The sequence below is a fragment of the Ammodytes marinus genome, assembly GCF_949987685.1.
Source record: "Ammodytes marinus genome assembly, chromosome: 20".
Taxonomy (NCBI): domain Eukaryota; kingdom Metazoa; phylum Chordata; class Actinopteri; order Uranoscopiformes; family Ammodytidae; genus Ammodytes; species Ammodytes marinus.
This window is the reverse complement of record NC_137224.1, coordinates 8,060,732-8,073,842: the sequence shown is the minus strand read 5'-3', so window position 1 is coordinate 8,073,842 and position 13,111 is coordinate 8,060,732. Positions and strand designations below refer to the sequence as shown.

Below are 13,111 nucleotides of genomic sequence, written 5' to 3'. Positions count from 1 at the left end.
GTGAGAGATCAATGTCTCTTTCAGATGAGTCATTCCAGCTGGGATCTGGCCTCTCCATCTGTTTTTTAAAAAGCAGCAACATCAACCTTAGATCACCTTCTAAACTCTCAATTTAGATCTTACCTGGTTAGTGAGAATCATGTGAAAGGAACATTAACTTTTCAAATGACTGGTGACCCTTTGTGCCTCCCACTCTCGATGAAGATGGTGAATAAAAAGGTGCGACATGAAACCTAGTCACATCTGAGCGCCTCAGATCATTTTGTTAGCATTCAACTACAGATCTCAAGCCCCCTACGAGTCTTTGATAGCCCTCCTGTGGCTGAGAGTAATACCATGTTGTTGTCGAATGCCCGATATAGTGATTTTGTACTTGATAAAATGATGAGGTGCTCTGATGTTCCTTCAGAGAATGACGGTAGAACATGGAGATAAAAGGCCAATTCAAAGTTTGAGTTTCTTTCAAAGTGTATGCCTTCGAGGGGCAGGCAAGATTGGCTGTGCGTGTCGTGGACTCGTAAGAAACTTGAAAAGGTCAGTGTGGACTGTGACAGGTCTATCAGAGAGGTAAGTACAACTTGAATAAAAATGCTAAATCGTGCTACTGGCGTATTTCTTTATGACATTTATGTCCATGCAACTATAATTGGTGCATGTCACATTATTTCCATATAGATAAAACATAAATATTCAGAAAATGTATCAATAACTTTACTTATTGAACTATTACTACTTATTTCTTATCTTTTTTTATTTAAAAAAACTATTTTAATAGTATTTTTACAGTTTAATTTAAAATAAAATTACTTTCTATTTCCTCATGGAGTGTGTATGTACCTGTTATCACATGATACAACAGTGCCCTAATGATTATTTCAGGGTTAATGTTGGTGTTGATTGGACTAAAAAAGTGTATACATTTTCACACTTCCAAGTCAAGAACCTCCTCTGCAGCCTCTTATGTTTTAAAAATGCAAGCTGCTCAACACAACTTGCTTAATGTCTTGCTTTCTATATCATTCGCGCTGTGGAAGAGTGCCTTTAATTATAAAAGGGATAAATTGATGTAATCAGTTCTTCTCTAAGCAGGTGTTTGTTAAAAAAAACTTTTATCTTTCCTGTTCACCAAGCGTACTCAGTTTACACAAAAGGAGTTGAGGGGAGGAGTGCTTCATTCAAATAGCATCAGACAAGTCTCTGAGCAGCAAACGGTTTCTTATCTGTAAATATATCCAGTTTTCAAATGCAAACACAGCAACAAAACGAGCTTCGCTGTTTATCGTGGGCGCACATATTCCCACAATAACTCCTTAAGGATCGCTTCAGGAGTTACTGGTACACAACAGTTAATTGGAACAGGCCCAGGGGTGAATGCTTTACATGTTTTATTTACCTCTGCTAGATTCAAAACAGAAGGGTAAAATGTAGTACATCCTGCCAACAGGAAAGAATCACAACCCAAATAAAGTTTTCAACTGATTTCAAGCAAAATACCCAACAACGATGCAACAGCCCTTTGTTTGCGAGTCCATTCATGTTCATAATCTGATGGAAGCTTGGAAGCCCAACTTGGAGTTTTTTCATTATTTGGCCACATCAAACACTTTCCGTCTTACGTCTATGTCCATCCATGACCTGCAACACATAATCAATAATCAATGTTTGGTCTTTAATGCACACAATGACTGCAATTATTATTATTATCTACAATGTGGATTTTTCTTTGAATAATTTCTGTTTCTGTTCATTTGTTCACCCATTCTATATTTTTGCTCTAGCTTTTCACTCTGCACCCCTGCACTATTGCATTCTAGTTTACAGAAACAGTTATGTACATTTAGACATTGAATGTTATTGTGCATCGCTGTTTTTTATATACATTTGTATACCTATTGTTTTTTTTAATAGATGTTTATTTACTCTATCTTTGTTGATCTTTGCTGTCCTTGTTTTATGTCTTTTTGGAGATATGGTTTTTGCTCTCTGAACTTCTCGGAACTACTTAGATGGCAATAAAATCGCAGCCAGATTTATTGTATGTAAAAACAAATGTAAAGCCAATTAAATTGATTCTGAATCAGGTGATTTAGTCTATAAAATGTTCAAAAATCTGTAATAAAATATGTTATGTTATTTATAATGTAAGTGGGTTTAGCATTGTGGCATAACTGATGCCTGTTTGTCAGTTACAGCATGTAACTGGAGCTGCCACTGTAAAGAATTAAAGTAAAATAGCCTGAAATAGGATAGGAACCAACAGAAAAAGTTATTTCGAAAGTTGGGGGAGAGAATAGCTAACATTTGGGGGCATGTAATAAGAAATATCAAGTGACCTATAGCTGCAAGTGGAGCTGCTGCCTGTAAATGCCTATTTACATCTAATGCAATTGGATTCAAACTGGGTCACATGGCTATTAAAAGTGCAAAGTGTGACGGACAGGATAGGACACTAGCTGCTCTTTTGCAACTTCATCAGGGGTGATAAAGAGGGCAGCACCTTTTTCAATCAAATGTACACAACAGACAGGCGCTGGCAAATATTTTGAACTTTTGACTTGCTCAGTCAGTACATGATTTATTTTAGGCCGGATTATCTATCTTATAACAACTATAAATGACAAATCCCGATCAGCTCCACTCTAAACAGCATTGGGTGTTGCAAAACCTCAAAGTGGATGGAAAAAACATTTGAATAGCAGTCAAGAGGAGAATGTTTGTTTAACAATGTATAGCTTTCCACATAGAGAGGGTTGACAGGCGTTAACTTCTGCATATTAAACCTGAATTGATCACAGCGTGAGTGTCTTTCCCCTACGGTGCTGAAACAATTGGTCAGTTAATCAATAAAGATTCTGATAGATCATCATCACCCTGTGTCATCATTTATGCTTTAAAGTTGCACTGATCAATTCTTTATATGAGCAGTCGATACAATTTTAACAAGAACGCCTTGACGAAGCCTCAGAGATTCATCACCTGCCTCCGCAGTTAAGCCTCTTTTAGCATATTTCTGTTAATGTTTTATTTTTAAATTTACATAGCGAGTAGTTGGAAAGATTTCAAGAAAAGCTTTATCATTTAAGCAATTCTTTGAGCAAAAGCACTTAAGACTCACAAGTTTCATCTTCTAAAAATGGTATGCTTTTCTGTTTTATATCATTGTAAAATAGATTATCTTTGGGTGTGGAGTGTTGGTTGGGCAAAACAAGTTATTCAAAGACATCCACCTTGTGTTCTGCTAAACTGTTATGGGCATTGTTGTGGGTATTTTTAATTTTGCCAACATTAATCCATAATGAAAATGTGTTTAGGCCTCATTTAAAACTATTTACACGGAGTAAACAGCAGCTTTCCAAATGACTACCTGCTGTTCAAACACACACTGGGCCCTTGTGCCTTGGCCTCCCTGTGTGAACACTTCCAGAGGGGTAAACAGACAGGCAGCCTCCAGACTCAGCACTCTGAATGATAAAGAGCTGCTGTAGGCATCACCTAGCCTGGAGACAAGAGATTGACATTACAAATAGCCTATCCTCGCCTGTCCATCAAGGGCTGCTCATGCCCGATAGTAACGGAGTGATTAGTGCCAAATTACAAATGGCGGTGCCACTCAAATCTGGTGAGAGTCCCATCCAACATCAGAGAACAATCTACGGAAAGTGAGGCTGTTTTATTTCACCACCGGAGATATCAAAGTTGAAATATTCCTCTGCTTTTGTCAAGTCAAGCAGGATCATTTGACAGAGCTCCTTTGTAACTTCTGGCAGACAGACACGTTTGATCAATCAAAAGAGACCTTCGTAAAAACAATCGGAGGAGTCAAGCTTGTTAAAGGGGGAAAAAATGACACAAGGAGCATGAAATGTCATCTCGGCGCTCCCTCACTGGCAGCAGGTTCATCCTTTCAGTTAATTGGATGTGGTTTTAGAATATTCTATTTGTTAAATGAACCCGATCGGCAGTTGGACTTAAAGAGGCGGACATGGGGTAAAACTTACCGGGACCTTAAAAAAGTCATTAAATGCTTTGTCGATTTCACGAGTTATAAGTTACTGCGAGCGTTCAAATCAAACATATCTACTGTAAAAGGTCACGTCGGTCAAACATCACCCTTTTTGTCTCCCACCCCTGGTAGATGTTAACGCCAGCCCTCTTGAATGAAAGCTTACATTTCTCATTACCCTATGAAAAATTGCCAAGTGCGGTTCTGAATATAAAAAACACATTTGACATTGATCAAGAGAGACCTTTTTCAAACAGCATTTAAAAAGGCCACTTTGAAAACTGGCATGAAATTAAAAATGCAAACAGGAAAGTGGCCAACATAATACTTGAGAGAACACAAGACCTCAGTTACCAAACATGATCTGAATTCTTATTACTGAAAGGGTTCAATCAATGCAAGTTTTTGTTGGAGTGTTAGGGGTCATCTAAGTGATTGCTCTGCTTTTACTTCATTTAAAACTACATCTTGTCCTTTATATAAGGGCTTGTTTTTTTACACTGTGTGGAGCAAACCTGGCTTCTCAACACAAAGCTATGTGTCTCATCAATGCATTTACAAGCAAATGCATCATGTGCCTGCAAAGACAACTCATCTGTTCAACATTTTAATTAAAATCCATCTCCCGTGTCTCCTCAGATCTCCAGAAGGAAGGATACAGATGCACAGAAGAGACACTTCCACGGCAACACCTACGGAGACTTGAGGTCTCATTTATCTGCATGGCTCATTTAAAAAAGGACACATGCTAGTCTGGGAAAAAAAATCTCTAGGGGTCACGCTGGAAGTTCTCACAGCAGGATGCACGGAACTGACTAATTAGGGTGAGAGATGTGGCAGGGATGGGAGAAATATGTCCGCTGGGCGATTGCGCAAGCATGCTGCTCACCCACACAGACGTGTATAGCAACATGTTTTCTTGTCATGGGGCAAACCTAATCTTTTCAAACAGAGATAAATCTGTCGAAACAATGTGTGATGTAGTTGTTTTTTTGTAAATGTATGATTATGAGTCATCATTCAAACATTAGCTGGTGCCACATTTCTTTGATTAACATCTTACTTTATATCTTTGGGTTTGGGTTAGTTATTCGCACAAAACACATCACTTTGGGCTGTGCCCTTAGTAAGCATTGATTAACAGCATATAACAATTAAATGAATGGCCAATAACATAGTATAATAAAAGGTGTAAGCAGACATAAGTGTTTATAATAAACACATAATGAATGAGAATGTAGTAAAACACATCTGTAATGATATAAAATGTCATCGTCATACTGTCTATTAATAAACATTTACATTGTACTTAAAGCTGCTTACAATTGACTTCTAGTGTTGTATAAACCATCTATTATGCTTGTATTGGGTTTTGAAAATTCTTAATTGGGGGCCTTAAACGTTCCCCCTATGTCAACATTTTCTGATATTTTATAGACTTAATTTATTAATTGTGACAAAAATCCACTGAACAATAAGGCAGCCATAGTCCACAAAACAAGCAAAAGGCCATTTAAATACATGTCTAGTCAAAACATATTTACATGGAAATGTCCTGCCAAATGAAATATATCTTCAGTGTCCGAGCCTGTGACAGTATGTTCCTTCAAATGTGTTTTCAGTACGATCATTACCAAGGACATCTGCCCAATGCAATCTTAATCATGCCCCTGCCAAGCGAAACAAGGATGCTCAGTCTCAGTGAATTTCATTAACTTGCAAATCATCTTCTGTCTCTCTCTCTCTCTCTCTTTCGCCCTCTCTCGCCCTCTCCGTGTGCTCATAAGAAATACTATTGGCCCATCTCAGAATCTTGACTGTATATGTTACCGTTAAAGTGGCGTTATGCTGGATGTGTACTCCTGACCCACTAACAATTTATCCTCCCAGGAGACAAGAGAGCAGCTAATTAGGCCTCTTTCCTGGGAACTGAATAGATACATTTTGTGACAGTTCCACAGTCGATGCACTGGCAGGCTTATCCACTGACTAAATTTGCATGTCCCTATCTGATGCTGTCTGTTGACACGGCTCCAGAGGGGAACAAGGGGGCAAAAAAAAAAAAAAAATGGCTGAAATGGGAGGGTGGACAGGGACAAGGGATGGCAGTGCTGACAAAACAAAAAGCTCCCTCAGTGTCCATCAGTGTAACTTTTGGCCGGTCTGCCCATCGTCCTCCTGCATGCCAAGCAGAAAGTGTTGCCAGCTGAAGGGGGAGGGCTGAAAAGAAAAAGAAAAAAGAAAACGCTCTGATGGACAGAGCAAGTGACCAGCACTCTGTGTCTGACGTCTGTATTCACTGACACACTCGACAGGCAGACGGGGAGTGGGAACAAGGTCGTGTGGGTAGGAAACTGATTAAAAAAAAAAAAAAAAAAAAAGACTGGTGTAATAGATCATGTCCATGATGCATTTACACATTCATGAGGCAGTGGGACGAAAAGGAAATAGGCAAATGTGTGTTTTTTGACTCTTAACTTGATGACGATGAGATTAGTTCAGGGTGACACATAAGCGCAATGATTCGATACTGATGGGTAGTTATATCTATGACAATATATCATATTCTACTAATTGATTATTGTAAAGTTTTAATTGTATCCACCAGACAAATGTATTGGTGTAACGAATACATCATTGGCCTCTGGAATGGGGTGGAGGGATTAAGTAAAAAAAAAAGGATTGGAAAAACTCAAGTAAAGGTACCTCAAAACTGAACTTAAGTTACAATACTTTGTAGAAATTTTCACACAAAATAATATCTGATACAACTCTACAGACAATCTAACCTTGACTCAAAACTGACCAAAGCCTAACTTCAAATCTTCAACAATCCAATTTCATATTATATTTTCAACATCAAGACAAAAGTAGGCTATTCTTTAAAAAAATATTATGCAAGTTTTCTTTGGATAACTGTTTCAATAAAATATTAATTTGTGTTATTTACTTTGATGTTGTTTGACTACGATACCCTGAAGAGAACAAGTTGTCTGGAGGCTAGAATAGACAAACATGACTGCCTAGAACATTTTCACATGGATTATGCAATGCATGTATGTTTAGAATGAGTTTATGTCTGAAATTTGAATAATTCTGCACTCTGATCAAGTCAAATTCTCTGCATAAAGTGATCCCAGGTTTTTTTTTGTTTTTTTTAAAACAGAGATTCAGATACAGGCGTAAGTCATTCGCAATATAAAAAAAACACTTTGCTGCCACCTACTGGGCAACACCATTCAGAGTTCTTCAATGATTTGCTAACCCACAAATTTTATTTCTTCATTTGTTAGTGTCCCACCTCAGCAAAGGCTCAGCCCGGTTGAAGCTCATGAGAAGATGACGCTCCCTGCAGAGGAGTAGTAGCCCGTACAATCTGTCGAGTGTCTCTGGGACAGCAGCGCAGTGTTCAGCTCTAACTCTCCAAAACTGTAAGCACCAAATTTCTGTAATGAAAACAGCAAATAATGAAATAAAGACTTCAACCATACAAAACATCCTCACAATTATACCAACATTTTAATCAAAATCAATTTTGGTCTGGAATGACAAAGCTGCATGAACAGTGTATAGTTCAGAAAAGTTGGCACTGTGTTTTTAAAAAAAGTTGAACGGAGAAATGATAAGCTGTCAATGGTGTCACCATGGTTACGGGTGACTGTGCATTTGAAAGGCACCTTTGTGTATTTTTCAGATAAAAGAAAGTCAAAGATTTTGTTATTCAAGCCAGGAACTTCTCGCCTACAGAGAAAAGGAAGGTGAATTTCAGATTGGTATTTATTTATTGTTTTTAATAAACAACTTAATTAAATTAAATCGACTTAATCTTACTTGGATATAAAAGATTTTAGCATCTTTGGTTAAAAGTCAAAATCTTAAGCAGACATTGACACACAACACAAAGGGATTTCAAAAATGAATCAGGATTATTTGAAATAAATCCTAAATGACAAGATGTAACTAGCACGAAAAATGTACTTTCTTTAATACATGTTGCTCATGTGAAGCAGCTCTCTGATCAGTACTTCACACATTAATATATCCAATATACACTCACCGGCCACTTTATTAGGTATAGCGGTTCATTTTCTTGTCAACACATATAATTAATCAGCCAATCACATGTCAGCAACTCAATGCATTTAGGCATGTAGACCTAGACGGGACAACTTCTTGAGGTTGAAACCGAGCAACAGAAAGGGGAAGAAAGGGGTTTTAAGTGACTTTGAACATGGCAATGTTGAGGGTGCCAGGAGGGCTGGTATGAGAATTTCAGAAACTGCTGATCTACTGGGATTTTCACTCCAAACCATCTCTAGGGTTTACAGAGAATGGTCCGAAAAAGAAAAAATATCCAGTGAGCGGCATTTGTGTGGACTTAAAATGCCTTGTTGAAGTCAGAGGTCAGAGGTCAGTGGAGGATGGGCATACTGGTTCGAGATGATAGAAAGGCAACAGTAATTCAAATAACCACACGTTACAACCAGGGTATGCAGAATACCATTTCTGAACGCAAAACACGACCAACCTTGAAGCAGATGGGCTACAGCAACAGAAGACCACACCGGGTGCCACTCCTGTCAGCTAAAAACAGTAAACTGAGGCTACAATTCTCACAGGATCACCAATATTGGACAATAGAAGATTGATGCCTGGTCTGATGAGTCTCGATTTCAGTTGCTACATTCAGATGGCAGGTTCAGAATTTGGCGTAAACAACATGAAAGTATGGATCCATCCTGCCGTGCACCATCAACCATGCCATGTTCAGAGTCACCTAAACCCCCTTTCTTCCCCATTCTGATGCTTGGTTTGACTTCAGTACATTGTCTTGACCACGTCCAAATGCCTACATGCATTAAATTGCTGCCGTGTGATTGACTGATTAGCTTTTTGTTTTTATAAGCCATTGAACAGGTGTACGTAATAAAGTGGCCGGTGAGTGTATACTGTACTGTATGTAATATAATGTTGCACAACAGAGGTAAAAATGCAGTGATGGCTGAATTCAATCTAGCTGCTTCAGTTCAAGAGGTAAATACACTAATCATGTTTGCGCTATGAAATTGCAGCGACCATGAGCTGGCTTCTAGGAAGATCAGGTGGCTCTAATTTCATAACACAGCTGTTACGAGAACATAATCGTTTAGCATCAGGCTGAAAATCACAACACCTATCTGCGATTTGTCGGTAGGAGTGAGTCAGCATCCAAAATTAACTTGATTATCCTCCAGTACACCCAGTAGATTGGTACCACACTGTTCTCCCCAAATACCCACATCTCTCTATTTTAAGACTTATTAATTGGCAAGCTCTCGTGTCCCAACGGGGCTCTGAATGCAGAGGAAACTGTCAGCCACACTTGAAAAATCTATACACAGTGTGCTGAATGTGCAGGTGGTAGTGAATAGCAGACCTAAATATACAGGTACTGTATGCGAGTACAAGTCTTGAACACTTGGCAGTATTTTAAAGAACATGCAAGGAATGAATGTGGGATCTAACCTTTAATATGTTTCTGGCATCAAAAGCCTCTCTCTCACTCATGGTTTGTCTTCCTGGGCCGCCCTTGTCTTCAACTGGAAAAACAGTGTATCAAAAAGTCAGGTGGAACAATGTAACACAGAGCAAAAATAAATACAGATGGGTTCCCTCCTGATCAGATAAACATGTTTACTTGTTGCTGCAGTGGGCGCTAGAAGGGTGACAATCAGGGTCATTTAGTTTATGAAATTAGTTTGTGAAGCATAGACTTCTGTGACAAAGAAAACACTGAATATTAAAAGGACTCATATACCTGGCTGGCAAACCATGGTCAGCAAGGGCATGGCCCTGCTCAATTTGTGCTGTGTTGATGGTTAACCCAGTACAAATTTGAGAACTGAGGCTGGACTTAATCCACGGACAAAATGAATGAAGCCATTGTCGGAGTACTTGGAAAAACACGCTGCCTGGTGCACGTAAACAAGAGCTGTGGCCAAACACAGAGCTGGCTGTCTGATGAATATGTGCAGGAATTTGTTGTTGGAATTGTTCAAGATTCAGGCTGCAGCAAGCGTTGTAGTCACTGCAGCTCATGTCAAAGCCAAGAGATAATAAGGGGACATTGGTAAAAACAGGTATGAGGGCAAGAGTGGTCAATGCAGGTCAATAACTGTGTTTTTATATAAGCTGCAAGCACAGGGTCCTAGAAGTCTTTTACCTCTGGAGTCCTTTCTGAACAGAGTGTTCATGACAGTGCCGTGTAGCTTCACTCTGTCCCAGTCTCTGTTCATCAATCCCGATGAGACAAGGTGCGCCACCATTCGGTCCGCAATCACCTGCAACCTTAAGAGTAGCAACATTTAAAAAAATATATTGTTAAAGCCCCTGTAAACCCAAATCCACTAACCTTGAGGGATAGGTTTCTCAAATCGCTTTGCTGCGCCACAATGAAATCTGCGACCAATACGAATATGTGACCATAGAGCATACACGTGTGAACCGAAAATCGGACTGGGTGTGCGACCAGACCAAATGCAGTAATAAAAACTATATAAAAAAAACGTCTTTCTTTGCACTGATGGTCTCGTTTGCTGTTAAAGGTAATTTATGATTATGAGAGGAAACATGAGGCTGTTTAAAAGATATTTAAATGTTACTCCGAGCTGCTTTAAGTTTGATAAACTTTACAGAAATTCGGTTTGGATGAGGCGGGCTATGCTCTGGTTCTTATTAAACAATTTGTATTTTGAACCAATCACAGCAGTTCTCTGCCCGAAAAATTCCATAAAAACTGACTGTTGCCATGGAGACCTTTTGATATGGCCACACACACACTGTCCTGTGAAACAGTGTGTCTCTAGACATTAAAAAAGCAGTTTTTTAAACTACAATTTCTAATGTTTATGAACATTTATTTTCAATAAGATTTTTGTAAAAGCTTATTGAGACACCCAACGTTGATATTATATATTGATGTTTACTATTTTAAACCAGGTTTTCAGAGGCTTTAAAAAAATACAGTATATACGTTTGAGTTGTAGACTTTGTGAATTACTTTAGTTTTCCACTTACTTGTCAGATCCATCTTTCACATCGACTTTGGCATACAAGACGTCCACTGCAGCTGGGTCGTCATTCATGTACTCTATACCCGTCACCGCCAGTGGCAGCGGTTTCCCTTCTGTGATATCCCTGATGGAAGACGGCAAAAAAACAGATTACAGTGACTCACCTAGTAACATAAGGTTTCAAATTTTATTAGATAATAGAAGTTATTCTATAAACGTTCTTATTGTCGACAAATCCTATGATGAAAAGGCCAAAACAATATGTTAATGTTTCTCTTAATACTCTCCAACGTTCACAGCATATATCTCTGGCCTTCAGCCCAGAGTCCATTCGTTAATACTAAAGATGTTAATCTTTGAATGAAGGTCTCGGCTAAAGAATTATTTATTATTCAGGTTGACCTTGTATTTGTTAGCAAACGACACACAAACAGGCATAAACATCATAATACATGTCGGGACTATTTTCTACATTGGATAGACTAAAATATAAACCACAGTTCTCATGTCCATGGTAATGAAGGAACATGTCACACAGTGCTCAGTGATGTGTATTTATCTATGGCACAAAGTTATATAAGGCTGTTAGTTTCCATCGGTTTCGTTATCAATAAATATTATATAATAGGAGATCTCTAGATTTATCCTTTAAAGTCGTTATTTTAGTTTATGTTTCAATAAAGTCTAGCTTTAATCCTACCCAAACAAATACAGTAACACACCTTAGTCCAGTGTATATATGCTGGTTTGGCCCCTACCTGATGAAGGTTTGACACTCCTGGAGGTGTTCACATGCTTTTCTCACTTCCGTGTCATTTAACAGAGTGAGGGTGCCGACTGTCAGGTGAAGCTTTGCTGGGTTCTGAAAGATGCTTCCCTCTACTCCATGATCCTACACAGTATATAACATGTATTATAATGTATATAAAAGGCTGATCTTCAACAATATATGGCCAACGCCAGCAGACATATTAACCTGTGAACACTGCTTCAACACATCTTCTTTAAATCTCTGGAATCCATCTTGAACGTTGGGATCGTTCAGAGGGAACGACAGGAAGTGCGTGAAAGGCTGCTTCTTCCGGAAACTGTCCATGAGGACCTCGACTCGTGTGATGGCAGAGGAGACCGCAGCTTTATGGGAACCTGTGATAACTGATCAGGCAAAGGAAGAAGGTTGAGAGGACATGTTTTTATTTTCAGATGGTGCTTTCTTAACTGGTTCATGATTGTCTCAATCCTCACCAATCTGCCCTTCCACGCCCTGTTTGGGGATGGTGATGGACGTCTTTGTGTCCATTTCCAGGCGTCTGCGTGTCTCTCCTTTTTTCCCAATGATGTATCTGTAGGACGACCAAGCAAACAAGAAAAAAAACACACATTCACACACATTATGCTGCTTGGCATAACAACACATTGTATGCTTTTCAAATTTGGGAGGATACAGATCAAACCAAAGGTGCACTTTTAAACTCACTTGTAAAGTACACTTGGGACATCAATGGCACAGCGGTATCCTTTGTCAGTCTGTTCAATGGAGTGGGTATCACAGGTTTCATCTTCTTCGAGGTCTTCGCTCTCTGCAAATGGTCAACAACAACAAAAAAACAGTTGCAAATTGTAGTATAAAGCCTGAAAGCATTGTGTAGGACTTCGTAAAAATAACTGAACTAGCTTACAGGATATACAGGACTCAACTAACCTGGTGGTCCCATGTAAGAGAAGTCTTCTTCTTCCTCCTCGTAATGCTCTTCCTTTATGACATTCCTCCTGTATATTCTTCCATTGATATTTACGAGAGATGGACGTAAAACCTCCATAATGTACACCAGCTAACGTTAGCGTACCTTAAGCTAACCTTACAACATACATTAATATCTGGTTAGCTTTCTAGCAACCAAGGTACTCTTTAAAAAGGTGTAAATTAACGTATAGAGGTTTTTAAACACTTATTTCGCTAGCTCTATGCTCAAAACATCATTTACTGTTAAGTTGACGTTTACCTTTCTGTTTTCCGGCATAACGACGCAGCAGTAGATCTACAATGGGAATGAAC

The 13,111-nt window shown here is 38.9% G+C and overlaps 1 protein-coding gene across 1 annotated transcript; it reads right to left on the bottom strand.

Moving 5' to 3' along the window:
* Positions 1-1,375: 1,375 nt before the first annotated feature.
* On the bottom strand, positions 1,376-13,047 carry ascc1 (activating signal cointegrator 1 complex subunit 1). Its single transcript, XM_080049440.1, has 10 exons — positions 12,758-13,047; positions 12,533-12,635; positions 12,301-12,398; positions 12,032-12,210; positions 11,814-11,947; positions 11,060-11,179; positions 10,206-10,330; positions 9,509-9,582; positions 7,305-7,449; positions 1,376-1,635 (listed from the first exon to the last, which is right to left on the bottom strand). Exons 1-9 carry the CDS (start codon positions 12,873-12,875, stop codon positions 7,333-7,335), a joined length of 1,068 nt encoding a protein of 355 aa, XP_079905566.1. The 5' UTR covers positions 12,876-13,047; the 3' UTR covers positions 1,376-1,635; positions 7,305-7,332.
* Between the last annotated feature and the right edge of the window lie 64 nt (positions 13,048-13,111).